Source organism: Vanderwaltozyma polyspora, genomic scaffold (assembly GCF_000150035.1).
Source record: "Vanderwaltozyma polyspora DSM 70294 KpolScaffold1054 genomic scaffold, whole genome shotgun sequence".
In the NCBI taxonomy this organism is placed as follows: Eukaryota; Fungi; Ascomycota; class Saccharomycetes; order Saccharomycetales; family Saccharomycetaceae; genus Vanderwaltozyma; species Vanderwaltozyma polyspora.
The window spans coordinates 1-24,311 of record NW_001834677.1 but is presented as its reverse complement, the minus strand read 5'-3'; the positions used below and the strand labels follow the sequence as shown (position 1 = coordinate 24,311).

Sequence of the window (24,311 nt, the reverse complement as noted above, 5' to 3'; positions counted from 1 at the left end):
AACAAACAAACAAACTTAAAAAGGACTCCCTTCTAACCATTTTTGCATCCTCAAACAAACGACTGGACAAACTCCATCACCATGTTAAAAATTGTATCATGTTAAAATTTACATCAAAGAGAACAACAGCGAAAAAGAAATAAAAAGAAAAAACGTAGTGTCTTTCTCAGAAGTCGAGGCAGAGACCGAGTTTTACGAATTGCGAAAGAGAAGGAAAAAGATTGTGGCCGAAACAAATCCGCAGTGCCGGGGTAGGCAAGGCCGGGCATTATCCGGACAAGGAAAAAATAAAATTTTGGAAGCCAGATATGTAAGTCGCTACACACGAAAGTCATGTGATTGAGAGAATGGTGGATGAGGTTCAAGACCTGGGTTACGTGGGGTTTATAACGTCATTTTGGTTTATGACGTATGACATCCAATATATTTAAACAGATTAAGTGTTAGTTTTCTCCCTCTTAGGATGAAGAATAACATACAAATAATTAATTTTAACTATTAGACGTGCTTTGATATATTTTTGATTATAGTATCATTTTCAGTTAAGATCTCTCATCATCTGAATGATTTGATTATTTACGTTTCCATTAATGCACATCGTATAAACGTATAATCTGGACTTGCATGTCAGCTGATGTACAGGTAAGAACTGCATCGATTACCCGCCTTCCAGTATAGCCAAGATCACCTAAAAAGAGACAGCCTCCCCCTCCCATCAGGAAAAAGGACTACAAGGGTGACCAAACCTCTTGCTCATTTATTGACCATCCATTTCACCAAGTTATTAATTAGAAAAGTCAACTATGAGTATGAATTGCTTCAAATTCTGCTTTACCGTGCACAGCTCTAACTACGGTAGTGAGGTTTCATAGCTAAAGGAATTGGCTGAAAAGGCTGCGGTGTGACTTATGGTGATGATGAGATAACCAAACCATTCAAAGCCAGAAACTCAAGCAACTGTTTTATGATCGTTTCCAACGCGAAATAAGTTCTGGGGAGTTTACTTTTCACTTACTGTATGATTTGATTCGGTTTAGCCTGGATTCGGTGTAGCTGAGAATTGTGATTTCGAAGTGAAAAAATTATTCGCGATGAGGTAACTTTTGGAATAGCTAGAATTATAATGATGATAACGCTAATGATAACAATGGTGGTAGTGTAGTTCAATTTTTACTTATTTAGTGCTTAAATTATTTTAGATGTTCTCTTATTCATGTTCTCATTCTTATGGTGCTTCTAATGAGGTCGAGAGAAACTGAAGCATAGTACAAAGGACATATATCTAATATATAGTGTGGTTTATAATGTCAAAGTCTAATTCTAGTGGTAAAGTTAGTGGGAATTCTTTAAAAGCTTTAGACAAGAAAATTGCCAAGAGAAGACAAGTTTACAGACCTATTCTAGACAATCCTTATACTAATGAAGGGAAACTATGGCCTATCGTAGAGGATCAACATATTGTATGGGAATTATTGCAATCTACTATTCTTTCTAAATGTAAAAATTTAACAATTGATGATGAATGGCCATGGGATATATCCTATTCATTTAATGATATAGTTTCAATCTTAAGTGGAACCGATGAAAGTAATAGCCCTGTTCTATTATTTGTTTGTAATAAAGATGCTGGAGTTCCCTCTGTCCTATTACAGCAAGTACCCTTATTATGCTATACTTCAAAGGTCAAAGTTACACTAGTCCAATTACCAAGAAATTCTTTACAGGTTATATTGGATTCCTTGCCAATCGATAATTTCGATGGCATGTTATTACTTAAATGTAACTCAAAAATTAATTCAAATTTCACAGATTTGATTCTTTCAAAAGTAGCGCCTTTGAACTTCCCATGGTTAGACAATTTGAAATATGAACCTTCAAATATAAAATATTTAAATACTTCGATGCCTATCGTTTCAAAAAATGATAACAAGAACAAGAACAAGAAGAAGAAAGACGAAAAGACGTCAAACAAAAGTAATTGAAATATTTTGATTCAATTATTTTGTTATTTTTAAAGGTAAAGTACCTTCCTTATTTAGCATTACACTCATAGCATATTCATCTCAAATTTATGTTTTTATATAAAAATAAATTAAATAACAATGATATTTAATAAACATATGGAATAATCTTATATGGAACTTTCTTCTCATACTCTTCCCAGCTCTTCTGGTATTTTTCTCTACATTTATGTTCATCCCTTTGTTGACGGTGTAACAACAATGTTAAGAAATATAATGAATAATAGTATGTCAATGGTGTTTGCATCCATGTTGTTAAACACCAACTTACTGAAATAATCCAATCACCGAAATAATTCATATGTTGAGACTTTGCCCACCAACCATCACATAGTAGTTTGGTTCCACGTTTGGTTTGAATACTATCTAAATGTGGCAACTTACCTTGTCTGAAATCGGACTTTTGTTTATTGGCTGAATGGAATATCCAGTAACCTAGCGCCATCATAAATACAATAAACCCAAATCTATATTTACCCAATTCAATTGGAGATACACTCAAGTAACGAGCTTGTAAAGAGTAAGTAAATGGAACCAAAGTTAAATCACCAAATGCTAACATGAAACCAAATCCATCAGTAGTGATATCCATCATTGTCAAGACACCTTCTTCGTTTAAAACACCGTCAAAAATATAAAAGGCCTGTAACAAGTTTACTAATAGTAAAGCATCATTGATTCTACCATGCTCCAAGTAGAAATGATGTAACATGAAAGATTAATTTCTAACCATAGCAACATAACTGGTCTCAATTCAGAAAAATCTTTAAATCAACTGGGCCAATTCTAGGAATTTATTCTCTACCAATAACCAGTTCATAGATTGGATTACCAGAATTTCCCCCTAGGGTTAAAATTTTTTCATTATTGCCTTTTACCATTCTTTTTTAACAATGGAATAAAACTTGCAATATAACAGTAGGTTGACAAAGCAACGGAAAATAAAATTGTAATAATACAAATATCAACATGATTTTCGTATAGGAATTGTAATTCTGGCATTTCCCCATCGGTCAAAGCCCATCTAAAAGCTAGTACAAGAACAAAAGCGGTTGAAACAGCAATACCATTGATTTTATAAGGCAATTTTGTACCGTCCCTTAATTCTACACCATGCATATTTCTACCTGGTAAGATTGTGTCAAAAACAGCCAAAACAATATACCAAGTAATATAATAAGTCCATAAATCAGATCTTGTCAAATAATATTTCAATGGTTTAATACCATTCCATAATTCTACAATATCAAAATTTGAAAACAATCCAACAATATAATAATCAGGTCTAATCATCTGATTTAAAATAATTGTGAAAATTGGTAAACCAAATGCAATTGCTAACGCACCAACATACCCCCCAAATTCGAACTCTTTGGTTCTTGGATTTAAACTTGATCCCATGATTAAATGAATAAATTGAAACAACCTTATATCTGCTATACTTTGTTAACAGTTAACAACTTAATCGACCTTAACTTAACTAACGAACAATTGAGAAATTGCAAAATGTTTTAATTAATTTGATAAGAACTCGAAATTAACCTAATGTAAATAATTGATTAAAATTAACACTTTCATCCAATACCTCACCTACCATAACTAATAAATCAAAACTAAGTATTTACCTTGCCCATCGAATAGAACTAATTTACCATAACCATAATATATATGTAACATGCTGATAACTAAGCCGGGAAATTGTCAAATTGAATAAATTTTCATCGTTTAAGGAACCAGCTGAACCTCAACGAGCTGGAAAAAAAAACCCAACTGCAGTTATAGAGGTCGGCAACAGACAGGTTAAGCAACTGTGAATAGGTAGTTTATCGAAGGAGATGAGGGCAATGTGATGAAGAATGAATTTGATGTCAATGAACGGTTATTGGAACGACATGCTTTAATTCTGTCTGTGCTCTAATTTGTCTGAAATGTTTCACTGAGAGTAGCAGTTAGGATAATCATAATCATAATCTTAATCATAATAATGCTAGACAAGACAACAAATATATTACTATTTTCAATAATGATATAAATTAATTATTAAAAATATTTTTAACTTATGGGGATAAATGTAGTTGGAAGAGTGATAATGTGGGGAAAAGAGATAATGGTTTCGGTATGGGAGGAAGACTCAACAGTAGCTAGAGGATGAACTGATCTCTTTTTTGAAGCATTCCAAGATTGCAAAATTTACAAAGAGTAATATTTTGTTTATAATTTCAGGTACTGGATAATCATCTATACATATTCCGAAAGTTGGCATTGAATATATTGAAGATGGTTCATTATTAATGTTTTGATCTTGCGATATAATACTATTCCCGAATATTAATATACCATTTGTAGAATCTAGCCAAATGCCATAACCTATTAAGTTTAAAAACTTTTTATCATTTATATGAGTATCACTTAGATTTTTTAAAGACATTGTAAAATTATCTATTGAGAATGAATTCGATTGTTTAAATATGAAATGATTATCCCAGAATCGCTTCTTCAATTTACTATGTAATATTCTAATTGAAGCTCTACAACAAACATTATCTTCTCTTATCAATCTTATCCATTGTAACCATTTTATTGTTAAATCTCTGAATATTATATCAACATACGATTCTATTATTTTGTATAAATTAACATAGAGATCAACAATTTGACCAACTTTGAACTTATCCAGGACAGTGGTAAAGCATTTTAAATGCGCATTAATCAGTTTATAAGTATGCAAAGATTGGGTTGTCTTATTGAAAAGTATTACCTTTGGAAATATTGTAAGATGTAAATAGGGTTCTTCATCGATAACTGTACTCATTGTTGCTTCTGTGGCTGCGACCACTGAATGACTTGTTCCTGCAGTGGTGCTCAAAATAGTAATACCTTCCAAGCCAGATTCATTTATGGAACTAAGATGTCTATTATTTTTGACATCCGAATCCCAAGAATGTGAAGGATCTTCTAAAATTTGAAAATATCTTTGTAGATCAAATTCCGAATTGTTCTTCTTCAAATAACAATCCTTAAAAAATTGAAAAGACTGTAATGGTATATCTTTACAATCATTTGACAAAATGGCTTTATCCATTGAATATAGCACAAAGCAGTAATTCAAATTTGAAGGTAGTTTTAGACCTGAACTCTTCTGTATGAATTCAATTGGAGGTAATTTGAACATAATTGTACTGTCAATATTACCAGAAATATTATTAACTCCAAAATTATCATCAATATCTGTTCCTGTAGATATCAGCAATGGAGCTCTTGACTGAGGGATGATCTTAATTTGATCCAATTTTTTCTTTTCCTGAGATGGAACCTTAGTCATAACTCGATTTATAACTACTTTTGATGTACCTGAATACCTGCTACTTATTAAAAATCAATCCAATTCAAACAACAAAAACCAAAGATCTTTTGTTTACCAGACCACTTTCCCCTCATAAAAGAAGGATACGATTGGCACGGATACGTCCACGAACACAGACCACACTCACACTAAACTAGCCGCCAAATTCCTGACCAATCTTAGACACTTGAAATCTACGTTCAAATATGAACAAGTGAAAGAAAGATCAAATCAAATATATCTTTAAATCTATCGCTTCTTTTATACCTGTCTCCCCTAAATTATCTGCCGCTGACAATCGATGATCGTGATAGATGATAAGATAAGTCATGTGACATGAAGGAGGGTAATTGCCAAATATGCTTAAGGATGGTTAAGGCTGGACATGTCAAAGATAGGTATTAAGATGATATTTATCTACATACATACCGGGAAAGCTTTACAATTATATTAAATATACATAGAATTATCTACAGAAACTGCATTTTACAAGTTGTTCTAGCCATATGGATACTTTCAACTTGCAATGATCTATTTTTACACCTTACAATCAATTAATGACATTTTGTCTATGAGAAATAGGGCACCAACACTACATAAATGACTATTACAATTGATAATAGTATACTGTAATATTATATCAATATGTTATAAATATGGCCCTTTGCGATTTGGTTATCTTGTACTTTTACTTTTGGATGGATGCGTCAATCTTAACAGTGGTTTTTTCTTTCACGTGACTTAAGATATACAAATGAATTTTATTGAATTTATTTCGAATTTAGCCAGTTCAATATAAAACGAACACCTTCATGGTCAAACCTTTAATAAAATACAGTGATTAATCAACTCACCAATTCTGGGCTATCAATTGTGGAAATCTATGCGATTAGAGCTATATACTGCTTGTACTATATCAACCATTTAAAAAGAGGTAAGAATGAATGAAGCTTATATAGATAGATTGACAAAGATTAAAGAATCTTTGTTAGATGAATTACAGCGTTTATCAAGAGATTCTAAAGAGTTGGAAGAAGAACATGATCTGTCTGTCCAGACAGACCATGTTGCTGCTATTATTGTCGATTTTGAAGATTTACTATCGTGTTCAATTGTCAATATAAATCAATTTTATAAAGGTTTCCGTGTGGAATGGATCAAAAGTTTAGATATAAACCAATGTGATACTTTACGTATTATGGAACTAGAAGAATCAGTACAAAATAAAGATTTAATTTTAGCTGAATACGATTTACTTCTGGGATTAGTGGATTGGTTTTCTGAATTCAAAAATAACTTGAATATAATAATTAAACAACGTCATATAAAAAATATACAACAAATTGATAGCAAAAGGGATAGAGCTATAGAATTACATTTAATCAGTGAAACTAGTGGTTCTGAAACCCAGGATGAAGGTACTGAAGATGGAGGTTCAAGAAAAAAGAGAAGCTGGTCATTCACAGATAAAGGAGCCACAAGTAAAGATAAATTATTAAAGAGCACAAAGAAACTAACAGGAAGTCTGATCAGGGGTAACCAAATACTACAATCTAGTATCCTACAGAGTGATTTAAATCTTGATGAATTAAAATTACAAACTGATATGCTAACCCAAATGAATAATAAATATAGTCAATTTGAAACTATTTTTAACAAAACTTCACAATTAGTGAAGAGCTTAGAAAGAGCTTCGAAACAAGAAAAAAGGGACGTATATTTCTCGTTAGGATTTCTTGTGGTTTGCATCTCTTGGGTTCTATGGAGGAGAATATTTAAATTACCTGTTAAATTAGGTATATGGCTGCTGTTCAACTTTTTCAAATCAATCTTAGTAAGCATCGGATTAGTACAAAAACTCACAAATGCAAGCACCACAACTACAACAGAAATAAGCATAGCTACAAATACATTGACAAGCACAACAATCCAGACAGCAATAAAATCAGTTGAAAATGCTGTCGATGAAGCTATGCAAAGAATAATGTCACATGATGAACTTTAAAATTATAAAAGTAATTAGTATAAATAACGTGTTGTAGTTACACCAATATATAAGTACATCCCACATCAACCATGATTTATAAACAATCCAGTAAAGAAATAAAATTCAAATTGATTAAGTTTGAATCAATGGTTTAACTTCTCTTATCTTGTTGCTAGGTATGCTTTAAACCTTAATCTCCATTACATTTGACATCAACCGTTGTAAATGACCTCATCTCGAAAAATTTTTGTTAAGCGATGAGATGAGCTTTTAACCATTGCACCAACTATAACAAACTGAATAGAACTAGATATAATAAAGATTAAGATTTTGAATTACATATTTATTGTACTTTTTTCTGCGATAAGAGTCCACTTAACTATAATCAAGTGGCTTTAACCAATAAATTCAAACGAAATGGCACCTGTGACTAGTAAACAAAATAAGAACAAAAAACGTGCTAATAGAATTGAAGATTCTTCAGAATCAATTTCTAAGAAAGCTAAGATATCTATCGAATCTTCTGATGAAGAAGATCAATTAGATCAAGTATCTTCTTCTGGTAGTGACGATGATTTGGACGAGATCATGTCTTCTGATGATGACGAAGTTGAGAAAGACGATGTCGAAGAAGACGATGACGAAGAAGAAGAAGAAGAAGAAGGTGATGAGGACAAGCCATCCAAAGAAGCTGGTTCCTCTGAATCATCAAACAATCACGGTGAACAAAGAAAGTTGTTGAAAGAAAGAAAAATGCAAAGAAAGGCAGGTGCTGAAGTTCAACATATTAAATCTTTATGGGAAAGATTGCGTGTTAAGAACCCACCTGTTCCAAAAGAAGTTAGAGAAAAATTATCTAATGAAATTTGGAGTTTATCTGAAGATTGTATCAGTGATTTAGTCTTAAAACATGATGCTTCGCGTGTTGTCCAAACTTTAGTCAAATACTCTTCTAAAAGTCGTCGTGACCAAATAGTCGAAGCTTTAAAAGGTAAGTTTTACCATCTATCCACTTCTGCTTATGGTAAATATTTGTTAGTTAAATTATTGCATTATGGCTCTAGAAATTCAAGACAATTGATCATTGATGAATTACATGGCTCCTTGAGAAAGTTAATGAGACATCGTGAAGGTGCTTATGTTGTAGAAGATTTATTTGTTCTATATTCTACTCATGAGCAAAGACAACAAATGATTAGAGAATTCTGGGGTTCAGAATATGCTGTTTTCAGAGAATCACACAATGGTTTGAGTATCGAAGCAGTTTGTGAAAGTAGTGTTGAAAAAAGAAACATCATTGCTAGGAACTTGATTGGTACTATCACTGCATCTGTTGAAAAGGGTTCAGCTGGTTTCCAAATCCTACATTCTGCCATGAAAGAATATGTCAAAATCGCCAACGAAAAAGAAATTTCTGAATTCATTGAATTAATCCATGAACAATTTGCCGAATTAGTACACACCCCAGAAGGTGCTGATGTTGCTTGTACTTTAATTGCAAAGGCAAATGCTAAGGAAAGAAAACAAATTTTGAAAACTTTGAAAAACCACGTAGAAAGCTTGATTAAAAATGAATACGGTAATCTAGTATTTACAACTGCATTGTTATGCATCGATGATACTGTTCTGGTATTCAAAACCTTCGGCTCTGCTGCTAAGGAACATTTCACAGAATTTATCGTCGATAAGTATGGTAGAAGACCGTGGTTATACATTTTATTAGGTTTAAGCGGTAAATATTTCTCTCCAATTGTTAAGAAAGATTTAGATAGATATATCAAGATGTCAGAAGCCACTTCCAAAAAGCCTGCATTACAAAGAAGACATGAATTATTGAAGAAATTTGCCCCAATTTATTTGAGTGAAATTTCTAAAAATTACTCTGACATTTTAGCAGAAAACCTTGGTAGTCAATTTGTTTCAGAAGTTTTATTAAGTGATGAACTATTTGAACAATTGAGTGAACAAGATGTTCCTAACTTTGAAAATGTCATTAATAGTATAATAACCGCATTTAAAGGTGATATCAGTGAAGAAGACCATCCAGTGCACAGACCATTTTCTGGTAGATTACTAAAAGGTTTGATCCAAGGTGGTCATTGGAACAACAAAGAAAAGAAAATTGTAAAACTTGAAAAAGTTCAAGGGTTAGGTGCTGTTTTTGCAGAAAGATTTTATGATGATATTATAGATTCAACTAATTTACTTGAATGGTGTAATAATCAAGACAGTTCTTTCATTATCGTGGCATTATATGAAACCTTAAAAGGAACCCCAGAAGGTAAACAATTTGTAAAAGACTTATCCAAAGTTAAGAAGGATATCGATACTTCAAATGAAAACAATAAGGGTGCTAACCTATTGTTAAAATTATTGAATTAATATCATCTACCTTGAATAAAACATTTACTTATAAATATAATTAAATCAGAAACTCATTTTGTATACTAAATAATCGATAAATTATAATTCGAAGACATATATTTGACCCTCTTCTCTCACTCATTAAACCATTTTACCTCTAAGATTGTACTCTTGATGTTAAAATTATCATGCTGTTGCAATATGCCAACATTTTCTAAAAGATGCGGTCCTCGAAAGCGACAAGGAAGGGAATAAGTTCAGTGTAGTACAATATACTGAAATAGGGTCAATATATTAGTATATTGAGTAATGAAATAAAATCTCTTAACAATTAACATCCAGACTTTCGTACCTTTCTTGAATAGAAATATAAGGCAGTTAAATTAAATAGTTTTTATTTAGCTATAGATATATGTATTGTAATACAGGTGAGAATTAAGTCAAATGCATGTCTGATATTCTTACATGATTCTGGGTCATTTTCATCAACGTGGAGATCCTCTCTATTTATGTCTTGAATAGGAGAGGATGCATTACTTCGTTTATCATTCTCTTGTATAAGAGAACCAAGTTTTCAGTACCTTTATAATATACCATGGTTTTTAAAAAGTTGTAATGAATAATTAGCAAAAATTGATTAATAATTACTATAAAAAGCTGGCTAGGTTTCACCTTTTTCATGCTATCTTCAATTGACTTGCCATCTTAATTAGTGACACAGTTAAAAAACTTGGCCTTCTTTTGGTTCTCGGATCTTATCAATGATTACTCATAATATTTGTCTCTTTATGAACTCAATGATTACAAAATGTACCTCATTGCCAGCATAACATTTCTTATATGAACTTAACCAGCGTCTGATTCATTCATTAGTGACGTATGTGATTGTTACCCGGTACGTCAATGCCCGAAACCTAATATCTTCGAGATAGTCATCTTAAATGAAGAAACAGCCATGTTTAAACTATTTTAAAAGCTTCTACATGATTAAAGATGAGATGCAGATGAGCTGAACTGAGGTCGAGACTAGAGTCAGTCAGAGGGTGTGCTATTTGAATACCAAAATTTGTATATTTTAAGTTTCAATTCACAAGATCTCGGATTCATTTTGATAGATTTATAGTTCCCCTGTTGGTTATGGATCAGGATCACATTGATAGGGCTAATGAAGATATTCCACAAGATATAGAGCCAGTGGAGATCAATGAGGATGTAGAAGTTACCGGAAATGAAGATGGAGAGGAACCCAAGAAAGAGGATACGATTCAAGAAAAAATGAAAGATATTTTTAGTATTGAAAATGGACCTTTTAATATACATCAGCTAATCCACAGTCTGCCCGCTGAGCTAGATTATACAGCATTTGATGCTTATAATCAAAATCTATATCTGGGTTCTACAACTGGCGATCTATTGCATTATTTTGAATTGGAACAAAATAATTATATGCTGGTTTCTCAAACCAAATTTAATTCTGATTTTAATTATCCAATTGATAAATTTCAATTGTTACCTAAAATTGAGAGAGCTTTTATACTATCTAATAATACATTGACCCTATTTCTGCTACCCGAGTTTGCTCCTTCCCCAAATGTCAGCAGCATCCCTAATGTGTCAGATATAAACCTTCGTAGTTATTCGGTTCGATCAAAAACTTATAAAATATACATTTACCTTGATGATAGGATCGAAGAATTAAAGGTATCACAATCGACTATTACACGGGTAAGGAAATATGATTTTAAAATGATAAACAAAGCGATTTCTCTCGACAATATCATCATGTCTTCGAAGTTAAACAATTACGAATTAATCAATGCAAAAAGTTCCGAAGTTATCCCATTGTTTAGAGTCAGTGAAAGTGAGGAACCATTTGAACCTATAATTACCAATTTTGGCACCGAAGACTTTATTGTTGTGTCTGGAGGTATCTCAAAGGAATCGAATTCAATGGTTTTTGCCATTAATTCAAAAGGTGAAATTACCAATGGTACAACGATTTTAGATAAGTATCCGAATAATATCATAGCATCCTATCCTTATGTTGTAACTCAACTCTCTGATTCTGAAATTCAAATATATAAGTTATCACTGGGTGAATCAATAAAGCTTCAAGATATTAAGTTCAATCATAAAGAGCCTAAACTCAATATAGCTAATACGATCAAAGAATTTAGTAATTTTAACACTAGTGAATCCAATAAGGTTAAAGAATCCGTGGTGAACGTGTTAAGTTTAGTTCCATTAGTAGGCGAAAATGATGAATTAAGATTAAGTGCAGAGAAAAGATTTGTAGAACAGAATTTTACTCTAAGAACCTCGTTAACAATGTATGGCAATTGTGGGATATATTTGTTAGCAAAAAATCCGGATATATTAGAATTTGATAAATTCGATGAAGTTGAAATACCTAGAATTAAAGCATACTTAAGAGAGACCCGAAAACATGAATATTCAAAATACGAACAACTTGAAAGAAACTACCTAATAACTTTAAGATTGTTACTAATAATGCTACACTGTGAAAAGATAACAGATAATGAAATTAACAAGTGGTTTAATTCATCTGAGAAGGTGGATTTAAGGATTTTGTTTTACCTTTTTGATTTAAAGATATTCGGAAACGTATGGGTAAATACTGGTCTATTGAAGTTTGTACACAATTTAAAAGCTTTAAAACTCACTCATAAGTGTGACAATTTAAAATTAATGTTGGCTTTGTTAAATAAATCTCTTGGCGAAGGAAACCATGGGGATAGAATAAATGATTACTCGAACATACGAAAGACAATAGATGTCAATTTATTTGAATACATGATAAAAGATGAGGATCCAATAAACGTAGAGATGTTTCCTAAAGTAAGTCTAGAGGAAATTCTGAAAATTACTGAACAGGAGCATGAAAATAATTACGAACTTCTCGAGCTTCTATATGCAAAGTTAAAAAAATATACACATTCAATACTATTAATTAAAAAGACTGGAAATTCTGACGATCTTTTGAGTTTTCTTTCTAATAATCTCGACAATCTTCCTACCGAGTATAAATCAATTTCCATGATTAATGACATTTTGTACATACTAGAATCACCTGAGGTTTCTGAGCCTACTCTACGAAGAGTCTTAAAATTAATGTCATCTGCAAGACTTGACCCAAGAGAATTGATTCCTAAATTAGATCATAATATTGAGGGAAAGATCAAACTAATAGAGTTCCTTGGTCCAGAAAATTCAAATGACAAGAAAATACTAATTTCCTATTACTTATCTAAGCTGCAGAGTACAATAACCGCGAATAATATTTGGGAGCTTATGGGAACTTTTACCTCAGAATATACAAAGGATTTGAATTACTACAAAAGTAGCATAGTTGATTATCTTTTAATCAAACTTAAGCATGAACAGTGCTGTGAAGAAATGTTATCTACATTGGGTAACATTAAGAATCTCTGTCACGACGGTGATTCGGACGCTGCATTGTTATCATTGGTATTGGAAAATCTCCAGACGTTTGATATAGGAAACCTACTATCATTATTAGTATTGTTGCCTGAATTTAAAACTAAATTTAATGAACTTCTGACGAAAGAAAAGATATTTGATTTATTTATGTCGTACAACGATTTTGTTAGCATAGAAACATATTTGACGGCGAAAAACATATCTGAGGTACTTGAACATTACCTTTCTCTATCAAAGGGAATAGAACCCATTACATTAGTAGTCACGTTACTTAAAAGAAATAGAAGTTTACTTAATGACCGTGAAGTTTTAAAAAAAGTATTGAAGGTGATACCAGAAGATTATCCATTTGGGCCCTTGACTAGTTTCCTATTCCCAATATTTAAAGATATCGAAGACAATAAGAGAAGTTTAGAACTTGAGAAAGCGCTGTTAAAAAGTGAAATTTCACTTTACACTGAGCTTTTGTCGAATTTCGATGACGTAAATTGAATATTTTTGCATTTACATATTATATATACATTAGCATTTCATAATCTATAAACTTTTGAAGAATTACTACTATTAACCTATAAGATTTCACAAGGGATATTTTTTGAATCCAATAACAGTTGTAGAGTTGCAATTTCATCTTGATAAGAGTTCATTTTCAAAGATTTCTTTAAAATGACTTTTTCAACTAGATCTGTCGGTATATCAACAGCAGATAGATAGACGCTATTAATCGATTTAAATAATTTTAAATTTTCCAACAAGGAATCATTTAACTTCAAAAAAATATGAACGTTACTTGAATACCTCATCCCACTTACCACTTCTGAATCTTCTCCTATGACACCAGGAGATAAATGGACATGATTTCTATTCATTTTTTTGATCTGTCCTGATTTGAATATCAAAATTGCATTTTGAAGGTTTGTACCGTGAACCAGCCTTTTTGGTAATTGATCCAAAGAGAGTACTGGTTCCAAGACCTCATCACTTGGTTTTACAGTCTTTAAAGAGTGTCCTTGAGTTGCACATATATGTTCTTGGTCGTCTACTATCTTGAGATGGAATCTTTTTTTATCGTTGTTCTCGACAATTCTGTGAAGGTCCTCTAAAGTACATTTATGGGTTTTCAGTCTATTATGCGAGAGGATATCTTTCACTAGGATGTATCCATTACTGTTGATTGATAGTTTTTCCTTTTGGGCACCATGTCTCAACAGATAGGATAGAGCTTTTGAAATTTGGACGTCTCTCTTTTTCAGTAGTTCAGATTGATCTAGAGACATGCTTGTAAGGTACTAGTATACAGAGCGAGAGAGAGAGAGGGAGGGAGAGAGAATATCTACTGACGATGAATAGATCTGTTTGACGTATGTGAAGGAAACCAAATATCCTTTGTACTTCCCAACGCAACTATATAACGAGTACACCTAGATAAATATCCTACGACATCATTCACATAGTGTGTGAGATGGATGATTGAAAAATTTCACATAATTTTTTATTTTTATTATTATTCAATATTTACATGATTACATAACTTTAAAGGAATGGAGCTATCTAAGGGTTCAAGATTTGGAGGCAGCGCCACTTCCACCACAGCAGCCTACACCTCCGTTTGCCTTCAATGTAGTCTTTGCATTTTTAACAGTATCGTTATCACCCAATTCGGTATCCTTATGGATATTCAAGCGATATACATCTTTACCATCTGAAGTAGTTGTAGATTCTTTAATTTTTTTACCTTGGACTAGATTTCTTCTCAAGAAGAGAGCCACGTCTTCCATGAGGGAGATCTGTTGATCCTTTGACAGTTCAGGATTCGGTTTCTCCATACCTTGTCTCATCTTTAGTCTTGCAGCGTTGAGCATAGTGGTATCACCTTGGAAGGCAATACGCGCTGCCCTTAGACCGTGTCTGTAGGCACCCAAAGCTCTCTGAGAAGTACTCATGTTTGTATGGTTGAGTATAATATATATATAAATATAATGGGGATGGGGAGGGGGGAGGAGGGAGAAGGGAACAGTGTCTGTAGAAGTGTTCTATCTTGTTGCAAATCGTATGCTTTCCAAGGTTGAAGCATCTAAATAACCTTAATTTTTCATGGATACTATAGATATACAAGTTCCTTTCCTGCTACACCGTAAAGTTTTCAGTTTTAGCCCAATTCCCACCACACGAAGAAAGAGAACTAGTCACGTGCGGACACCAGCTATCACACCAAACGAAACCACACGTGACAAACCAAATCACATGACCACAAAGCAATCAATCACTTATAACGGGATAAATATACACATTGTCTTTCTCTTTGCCTTTTCCCTTTCTCCTTCCCCTCGTCATCTTTCCCACCCCCTTCACTTCCTGTATCACACAGTTGCGTCTGTTGCTGTTGCTGCTGCTGCTGCTGTTGCGGTCGAAAATGGTTTAACAATCCAAAAAATAAATGATTTAGTTTAGTTTACAGAGAGAGGACTTTTTACTTTACAATGAATGAATGAATGAGAGAAGATGAATTTAGTTTAACTTTAATTCAACTCAATCCAGTTCAATTCAGTTCAATTCAGGTCAAGTCAAGTCCATTCTGGTCAATCCGTCTCAATTCATCTCAATTAAACTTTGGTTCTGCTTTAGATAAAGTAATCCGATAACAGACAAGTTCATATTCTAATACTTTTCATTTCAATTGTATTGCACTGTATTGTATTGAATTCTCTTCTGTCCTATCATTCTATATTTTTTTTAGCAATACCTCTCTGGTACTTTTGGATGATAGCATAAACCAACTAGCATATCTCACAGCTTCTTTTACTTTTTTTTTTCTTTTAGCCTGTTAATTCGTTGTTGCTAGACTTGATCTCTAAGGGTAACATCCCTCATTTAAAACACTATTTCATCGATTTTGATCCTTTGTGTTTGATTCTGGTTGTGTTTTAATACCTTTAACTGTGCTCGTCTCATCCCTTTTACTACAAAGAAACCGCACTTTTCATCCTACATTGTTCTGTCTGCCCCATCTCAAGATATAGTGACTGCTTTAATTTCAACTTTAATTTTTTATTTTTGTTCGTCATATTTAAGAAAGATTTCATATTCACACCAAAACAGTTCTTCCAATCTATTGTTGTGTTCTTTTTTTTTTTTAATTTTTATCAACTTCCCCCCTCACTTCCCCTCTCTTTATTTGTTTTATCAATCAAGAGTTTCTGAGATATTTTTCAAAATCAACTGAAGAAACTACTTTTGCAATTATACAAAACGAAAATATCAATACTAGATACACAACTTCACCTCAAGGGAGATATCACCTACCTATCCACTTATCAAAGAGATATTATATTGAAATAAAAAAAACAACATTAAAGTAAAAATACAATCCAATACAACAAAATAAAAAAGAATAAAAAATATTTAACCCATTATTTATCCTTTTATCTTTTTCGTTGTTGTTCAAATATATATACATACACAAGATAACATAAGCAAAAATGACTTTTGCAGAAGAAGAACTTAATTCAATGTCGAGACCCCTGCTTCCGACAGATGAGGAGCATCTGAATGAGCAGCTCTCAAGACAACAATCATACCAACAGGCTTCGGGCCTGCTCAACACAAAGAGAATAAACCCTCTCTCATCACCAATGAGAAGCACCTCAAATCTTAATATAGCTGCCTCATTACAGCAGAGAGGCCTCGACCAAAGGGAAAAAGCTTTGACAGATACTGACAACTTCATCCAGATGTACAGCAAACAGGCTCGTGGTAACCGCATCTCCGATGATAAGATCAATGAACAGGATTCCCTAGACGAATCCTTGGATGAAGTTTTGGAAGATGAAGAAGAAGTCATAACTTTGGATAGTCTGGATTTAGGTTACAATGGGTTAAATTCAAGCGAAACTCCAGAACCTCTACATATACATCGCCAAAGGCCATCCGAACAACAACAACAATCTTCCAGATACGCAACTCAGTCTGACGGCATTTCCGTAACTACAGCAATGAAACAACGTCAAGAGAGCTGGGCTGAAAGAGGCGCCGCCAAAGTTGTACGAGAAGTAACTAATCCAGAAACAGGCAGTAAATCAAAACAAGTGATATTGAAGGGTATAAAAGATTTCAAATTTGGTGAAGTCCTTGGTGACGGTTCATATTCAACTGTTATGTTGGCTACATCGATAGAAACTAAAAAAAAATACGCCGTAAAAGTATTAAGCAAAGAGTATTTAATCAAACAGAAAAAGGTCAAGTACGTTAATATAGAAAAGAATGCTTTACAAAAATTAAACAACTCAAGAGGTATCGTAAGACTTTTTTTCACTTTCCAAGATGAAGCCAGCTTATATTTCTTATTAGAGTACGCTCCAAATGGTGATTTCCTATCTTTAATAAAAAAATTTGGTTCCATGAATGAAGATTGTGCCTCATATTATTCGGCCCAAATTATCGATGCTATTCATTTCGTACATTCAAGAGGTATTATTCACAGAGATATAAAACCTGAAAATATTCTTTTGGATTCTGAAATGAAGGTTAAATTAACTGATTTTGGTACTGCAAAAATATTGGAGCCTAAATCAAGTTCATCATCGTCAAAACATGAAACATACGATTTATTAACGCGGTCAAAATCGTTTGTTGGTACAGCTGAGTATGTGTCACCTGAATTACTAAATGATTCTTACGCAGATAGTCGTTGTGATATTTGGGCTTTTGGTTGTATCGTTTTTCAAATGATAGCAGGCAAACCTCCTTTTAAAGCAACTAATGAATATTTGACTTTCCAAAAAGTTATGAAGGTTCAATACGCATTCACAGCTGGATTTCCTTTGGTAATTAGAGATTTAGTGAAAAGAATTCTTATAAAGGCACCTGAACAAAGGTTGACGATTTCACAAATTAAAAAACATCACTTTTTATCAGATAGAAATTTCTCAGATGGTTCTGTATGGAATTTAGCTGCTCCTGAATTACAACCTTATCGTGTTAGTGCAAAATCAATGCAACCTGTTCCTGCGTTAAGGGACAACACAGGTGCAAACCCAAAGCGTCCATTATTAGCATTGCAAAAAAGACCAAATTCTCGTGGCGCCAGCCCTTCTACACCTGTTCCTCCAAAAAGTCCTTCTCCAGTTAGTCATTCTACAGAAAAACCAGCCCAGAAAAAAGTTATGGATGAAAGAACAGCACATATTTTAGAAACTGCAAGAAAGGAAATAAGCAATAGAAAAGCAAACTCTTCGAGAACACCTAGTGGAGCCGCGTATGCTGCATCTGCTGCATTAACAAAGAAAGCCGTTACGTCTACTCCACCAAATGGATCAAGAATTAGTTCGGCGTCTTCTGCTTCTAATAATTCCATGAAGAATGCAAATGCATCTGAACCTGTATTAGTTACAAATAGCCCACTTTCTCCTACGATTCCTCGTTCTTCATCCTTAAGATCTATCTCTTCATTATCATCTCATTCTGCTCATGGAAAAGCTAAACAAAGCGAAAAGCCTGCTCATCCTCATAAACTAGATAGCGAATGGTCGTGGCTTTTAGAAAGTAATGATGACCATGTAGTCAAATTTGGAGAAATGATTTTGTCTGTAATGGATACTGCAGTTTTGGAAAAGAAGGTGCACAAAGTTTCAGGTCATATAATAAATCCAAATACATTTGGAGCCCAACGCACCACTCTTTTGTCGCAGGTCGCAAGAAACGGGGGTGGAATTACAGGGTTGAGGTCTGATCCAAATTATGCGATATTAAAAGAAGAAAATTATTATCAGGAAAACCCTATCGACTATGAAAATATTACAAAAGAGTACAAGTATCCTATGACACATAATGCTGCCTTTGCAACAGATGTAGATCCTAATTCTGTCGTATCACATCCAGCTCCTCTAACACCAACAGCATCAAATAATAGTGACGACAGTAGTTTTGGGAAATTCAGGAAATTATTCCATCACAAACCGGATGCTGTAGGGGAAACTGTTTTATGGGATAATGCTTACAAGAGAATGTTTGTTTTAACGACGCATGGTCATTTATTTATTTTAACGAAAAGAAATACACCGAATACAACTGACAATTCTTACTATGATATTTGTTATAAAATCTTTTTATATCAGACTAGCACAAAAGTTAAAGAATTGGTTATCCCTAGTCAAACCGATCCAAATCATAACTCATGTTATGGTGCCGTAGAAACACCATATAAATCATTTGTGTTCAAATATAGAGATCAAGATTCAAAGTCCTGGTTTAATGCATTTAAGAAAAGTATAAAAATTAATCATGAAAGACATGTTGGAAAAGCAAAAAGGGAAGATAATGATGGTATAAGTAATGCAGCAAAAGCAGCTAATATTGCAAGTCCAGTATTACCAAGAGAAAGAACTCCGAAAGCGCTACCCGTATCTCAGCAAAGTCCTGTGTTACATCAGTCACATTTTATTAAGGAAAATAAAACTTCATCTGCACCAATAGTTACCAGTCCAACAGGGAGATCAAGCAGACTTTTTGACTCATTTGTTAGTTCAAGGGATAAGTCAAAGAAATCAGCTGTTCCAGTACCTACATCTAGTAAGTTAACGAATGGCTTACCTTCAAATGTAGAACATACACCTGCTGGTTTAGGATTGACAAGTCTGCAAAGCAAGTTCATATCTTCCTCAGAACCCAGCACAGGACATATAAAAAATAGTAAAGGTTTATTAAAAAAGACTGTAAATGCAAGTAATTCTAGATTTTTGGCTAGAAGTGAAAGGTCATTAAGAAATAAATAGTTGTTAACTATATTTCATAGAATATCGATTTATTTATATGTATATTTTTTATTGTAACAAATTAATACCCTTTTAAATTTTATTGAAGATTTATATTTTTAATTGCTGTTTCTTTTAATATTTATCAATTACATATCAATTACTTTTTTAGATAAGATCATTCCTCTTCAGAACTTTCCTCGTCATCTTCCATTTCTTCTACTTCGATTTTGAAACCGATATCCTCAAAATATTCTTTAATACCTTCTAATTTGCTTGGATGACAACTAATAAATAGATTAGAAAATTGAGGTGTAAATAGTTTAACAAAGTATTCCTTTGTTATCTTTTGAAGATCCTTGGCATTAACTTCTGAAAGTTTCTCTAAATAATAATCTTTGTAATCAGCGCCTCTCTTTTTCAAAAATTGGTTAACATATTTAGTTAATGCTGAAGAATAGTATCCGTTTTCCCTTGAAGCCAACCTATTTATAATGCTACTCATAGAACCATTAATTAATTGTGATTCAAATTCTGTTTCACCATTGGCAAAGCCGTTAATAATCTCCTTACCAGTCTCATAACACTTTATGATATCAGATCCCCTGTAAATAGTGAATGACCATGAATTGATCTCTGTTTCTTCAACCATGTTTGCACCATATGCCAAACCTGAACCACGAATACCCTTCCAGAATGGCCCTTCAACACATTGGAAGTACTCGGAAGCTAATGACACGATTGGATAATCTTGATGGAAATAATTCAAATCGAATGGAATCTTTGTCATTAATGTCAAATATGTTGATTCAGATGGCGGCGTAGTAATAATCCGAGCAATTCCCTTTGGATGAGTACATATAGACGATAAGGTATCCAATGATTTTGGTACTGATGGGATTACAATATTCGAATTCATTGAATCCTTTTGGTAAATAGAGGCCAATTCCTTCCATGGTTCGTAGAAATGATCAGATATCTTTTCGACATCACCTAATACAATATTGTGCATTTTACTAAAATCAGATCTTAATTGATTCCTCATCAATTCCAATTTTGGCAAAACTTTCTTCTCGTATTTACCATCTTCAATATCATTTAATATTGTCTCAATTAATTCTTCAACAAACAAAGGATCTATAGATTTCTTTAAGGATCTGTCGGTATAAATGTTTCTGGAAATAATAGATTCAAGCATAATATCACCTTCTCTTTTCAATTCAACAATAGAATTTAAGAAGTTTTCTAATAGAATCGACACACGCTTTTCATCAAATATCATATCATACAAACAATATTTAATCCATTTTACCGCATCTTTATACTTGTCAGACTTACATCTAATTCTAAAGTCGATCAAATCATGGGTAGAGGCTTGTAACCCAATTGAAATCTGTGAATCGACAGTTTCTGATTTCAACTTGGATACAACGTCTTCATATGGAATTATCGAACCTTCTAATCCCTTCATTGGCATAGAAAATAATTCATTAAAAACATGATAATATGGCAACAACTTAGGATCTTGAATTGATGTTGAACTTAGAAGAGTGTGAATTTCAATAAATTGAGATGGGAAGTATTCTGCATGAATAAAGAATGGGAAGTTTTCTGGCATTGAATTCAATATTTTTTGAGTTAAAGGATCATTTAAGTCATTAAATTCATAGTCCTTCATATTTGTTATACCCTTTGTTTTAATGAAATCTACACTTGAACTTGGATTTTCAATAGAGTATTTTTCAAGGTATTCCGTTGGAATTTCTTTATTATTTGCAGTTTTGGCATCTTCTAACTTTGATGCCAATGCTTTTCTTGCATCTCCCTGATACATAGATTCTCTTTCCTTCATCAAGTTATTCTGCTTTTTTTCTATTTCTTCATACATTAACTTACTTGGTTTACCAATGACAATAACTGGCTTATTATCAATGAATATTTGTTTTAACAAGTCGTTCCATTGCTGTATATCCCATGTCATCAATGTATCAAAATCAGAGATATCTTTTACAGCTTTTTCTAAACTTGCACCCTTGTCATCACCGTAAATAAAATCTGCAATAACCACTTGAGAAAGAATGTTATCACCGTTCTTTTCACATTTTAATATATAATCCCATTTACCATTATCAATCACTTGTTTCATTCGATTCATATCAATTTCGTGATTTTGTAAAACGTCCAAGACCTTATCTCTTGTTTCGTCTAATCTTTCAGTTGGCACACCATGTACACCAATATTGACAATTGTTCTCATAAAATCGTCAGTCCAATAATCAATAGAATTAGCATATGGATCTTCAATTTCTACTAAAAGCTTGTTGAAAGGGGCAATTGCAGTTTCAGTAAAATAATCCATCAATAGGGAAACAGCCAAATCATTCTTGTAATCATGAAAAGATGCACCAATCCAAGACAACAAAATTTCAGCTTGAGATTCATCTAATTCTGGAAAAGTTACTGTGGACTCTGTAGTTTTTTCCCTTTTAGAAGGAATTTGAGATTCTTTGGTATCTAAAAATGGTCTTTTACGAGAATCAGAGTTGAAAGAGGGCAAAGATTGATCCCAAGATTCTACTATTGATAATAACTCATCCTCAGGTACATTACCACTAACAATGACACATAAATTTTCAGGAGAGTATAATTCTTTATGAAATTTACGAATTTCATCATTTGTCAATTGTCTTAAATTTTCAGTTAAACCACCGGTTTCTGATCTATAACCACTACCTTCTGGGAACAATAATCTTTGCTTTTCTAACATTGTTACAAACCAACTTTGGGATTCAATTGCATCCATTTCACTATAGACAACACCTTTGTCACTTAAATCTTCAGGATCAACGTGATAAACTTCAGTTAAACAAGCCTCATCTGTCAATGTTGGGTGTAAAATATGATCCAGGTAGACAGGTAACAAACGTTTGAACCCTTTCCAACCTGCACTAGTCAAGGTGTAAACAGTTTGATCAGTAGCGGTCCAGGCATTTGTAGAAGACATACATAGATTCCCTGCTGTATCTAATAAACCTTTATAAGGGAATTGATGAGAACCCCATAAAGATCAAATGCTCCAAAGTGTGGGGAGTACCTGCATCAATAGGACATTTCATAGCCACTGCAAAATAACCTTGAACTAATGGAGATGACTTATGATTAATATGAACTAATTGCAATTTAGTTCTTGGAGAGATATATTTTGTAATTCTATATTGTGGAGCATACTCCAATTGGAAAGAAACAAGTTTATTGAACGACATAACAATAAATTTGCAACGTTCCTAACTGTCTCACTGACCTTAAGCACCTGAAGTTTAAAAGTCTGCTACTCTAGAAGTTAAAAACTGGTACCTCATCATCTTTTATTTATGTTAGGTTTTTTGTTTCTGAACAAATTTTCTTGTAGGTTCGAAATTAGATATTTGTCCAAAAAGCGACAGATATCATTGAAAGTGACAGCGTCAGTAAACATATGAAAAAGGGCAATGAATGTTGGAATGGGTAGTCTTTGGCCATACGATTTGAATCTAAAAGGTAATGGGTACTGTACTCGTATATTTATTTTGTATTTGTTTCTTTCTATATTGTTGGAAGGTTATTGAAATATACTAAGTTCTTGAAGTGTGGGTGGGAATGACGAAATGCCGTAAAAACACAGCTATGTGACAGAGAAAGAATGTGTGTAGGAGACAAGATGAACAGATTATTATTGATTCTCTTCATTGTTGTGGAGTATACGTAAAGCTCATACCCCAGCTTTAGGGAAGGGAAGAGAGGAGATCAATGGGGGATAGATTGATAGGTGTTAACTATTTCGAGTTGTAACCAAAAATGTCCCAAGACAAAATATATACGAGTACCCATTATTTGTTAGAGATGGAGAATAAAAAGAGAGAGACAAGGTGGAGTTAGTCGGTGGAAATTTATCCGTGTAATATCCGTACTTGTTGTACATCATTTCAACATCTCTGGTTGTTCCTCTCCTCGCACTCTGACTTTACACCTGCTTCTCTGTCAATTGTGTGTGTGAAGTGTGAGTGTGTGCATATACATCAGGAAATGAAGGGGGTTTGGATGGTTGGTTGTGAGCCTCTCTTTGTGCAATCTCTTCTTGGAAAAAAGAAACGCGCCCTCTCGAACAAGAAAAAAAAATAAAAATTAGGACAAATTTATGTTATTTTTTACATCATGACAAATTTCAAAAAGAAATGTGAAAAATTATTGCCAGCAACCAATCAACCAGGAGACCCAACTCTGGAACGCAACTGCAAGCAATCCTTGATAGCAAAAGAATAATTTGGACAAGGAAAAGTTTAATGAAATCGTTTACAATGTGAGTGGATTGGATTGGATTGGATTACAAATTATATTATATCCAATTA

At 33.1% G+C, this 24,311-nt stretch overlaps 8 protein-coding genes, 1 pseudogene and 1 further gene across 8 annotated transcripts, besides 2 other annotated features; 5 read left to right on the top strand and 5 right to left on the bottom strand.

Moving 5' to 3' along the window:
• Positions 1-1,304: 1,304 nt before the first annotated feature.
• POP3 (Pop3p) lies at positions 1,305-1,982 on the top strand (the record flags this gene model as incomplete). The annotated part of the gene is made up of 1 exon (XM_001645772.1): positions 1,305-1,982. The coding sequence occupies one exon, from the start codon at positions 1,305-1,307 to the stop codon at positions 1,980-1,982; it is 678 nt and encodes a 225-aa protein (XP_001645822.1).
• A 127-nt stretch (positions 1,983-2,109) lies between these two features.
• On the bottom strand, positions 2,110-3,422 carry Kpol_1054p9pseudo (annotated as a pseudogene).
• A 730-nt stretch (positions 3,423-4,152) lies between these two features.
• Positions 4,153-5,343, bottom strand: NDJ1 (Ndj1p; the record flags this gene model as incomplete). The annotated part of the gene is made up of 1 exon (XM_001645771.1): positions 4,153-5,343. The coding sequence occupies one exon, from the start codon at positions 5,341-5,343 to the stop codon at positions 4,153-4,155; it is 1,191 nt and encodes a 396-aa protein (XP_001645821.1).
• Positions 5,344-6,304: 961 nt separating this feature from the next.
• SEC20 (Sec20p) lies at positions 6,305-7,369 on the top strand (the record flags this gene model as incomplete). Its single annotated transcript, XM_001645770.1, has 1 exon — positions 6,305-7,369. The coding sequence occupies one exon, from the start codon at positions 6,305-6,307 to the stop codon at positions 7,367-7,369; it is 1,065 nt and encodes a 354-aa protein (XP_001645820.1).
• Positions 7,370-7,768: 399 nt separating this feature from the next.
• PUF6 (Puf6p) lies at positions 7,769-9,733 on the top strand (the record flags this gene model as incomplete). Its single annotated transcript, XM_001645769.1, has 1 exon — positions 7,769-9,733. The coding sequence occupies one exon, from the start codon at positions 7,769-7,771 to the stop codon at positions 9,731-9,733; it is 1,965 nt and encodes a 654-aa protein (XP_001645819.1).
• A 1,119-nt stretch (positions 9,734-10,852) lies between these two features.
• On the top strand, positions 10,853-13,669 carry VPS3 (CORVET complex subunit VPS3; the record flags this gene model as incomplete). The annotated part of the gene is made up of 1 exon (XM_001645768.1): positions 10,853-13,669. One exon carries the CDS (start codon positions 10,853-10,855, stop codon positions 13,667-13,669), a length of 2,817 nt encoding a protein of 938 aa, XP_001645818.1.
• A 77-nt stretch (positions 13,670-13,746) lies between these two features.
• On the bottom strand, positions 13,747-14,454 carry TPT1 (tRNA 2'-phosphotransferase; the record flags this gene model as incomplete). The annotated part of the gene is made up of 1 exon (XM_001645767.1): positions 13,747-14,454. The coding sequence occupies one exon, from the start codon at positions 14,452-14,454 to the stop codon at positions 13,747-13,749; it is 708 nt and encodes a 235-aa protein (XP_001645817.1).
• A 282-nt stretch (positions 14,455-14,736) lies between these two features.
• Positions 14,737-15,120, bottom strand: MZM1 (Mzm1p; the record flags this gene model as incomplete). The annotated part of the gene is made up of 1 exon (XM_001645766.1): positions 14,737-15,120. The coding sequence occupies one exon, from the start codon at positions 15,118-15,120 to the stop codon at positions 14,737-14,739; it is 384 nt and encodes a 127-aa protein (XP_001645816.1).
• Positions 15,121-16,656: 1,536 nt separating this feature from the next.
• On the top strand, positions 16,657-19,947 carry PKH2 (serine/threonine protein kinase PKH2; the record flags this gene model as incomplete). Its single annotated transcript, XM_001645765.1, has 1 exon — positions 16,657-19,947. The coding sequence occupies one exon, from the start codon at positions 16,657-16,659 to the stop codon at positions 19,945-19,947; it is 3,291 nt and encodes a 1,096-aa protein (XP_001645815.1).
• A 157-nt stretch (positions 19,948-20,104) lies between these two features.
• Positions 20,105-22,963: a sequence feature (similar to hypothetical protein; correction of possible frameshift sequencing error~similar to Saccharomyces cerevisiae YOL098C).
• Kpol_1054p1 lies at positions 20,105-23,189 on the bottom strand (the record flags this gene model as incomplete).
• Positions 22,965-23,189: a sequence feature (similar to hypothetical protein; correction of possible frameshift sequencing error~similar to Saccharomyces cerevisiae YOL098C).
• Positions 23,190-24,311: the final 1,122 nt, after the last annotated feature.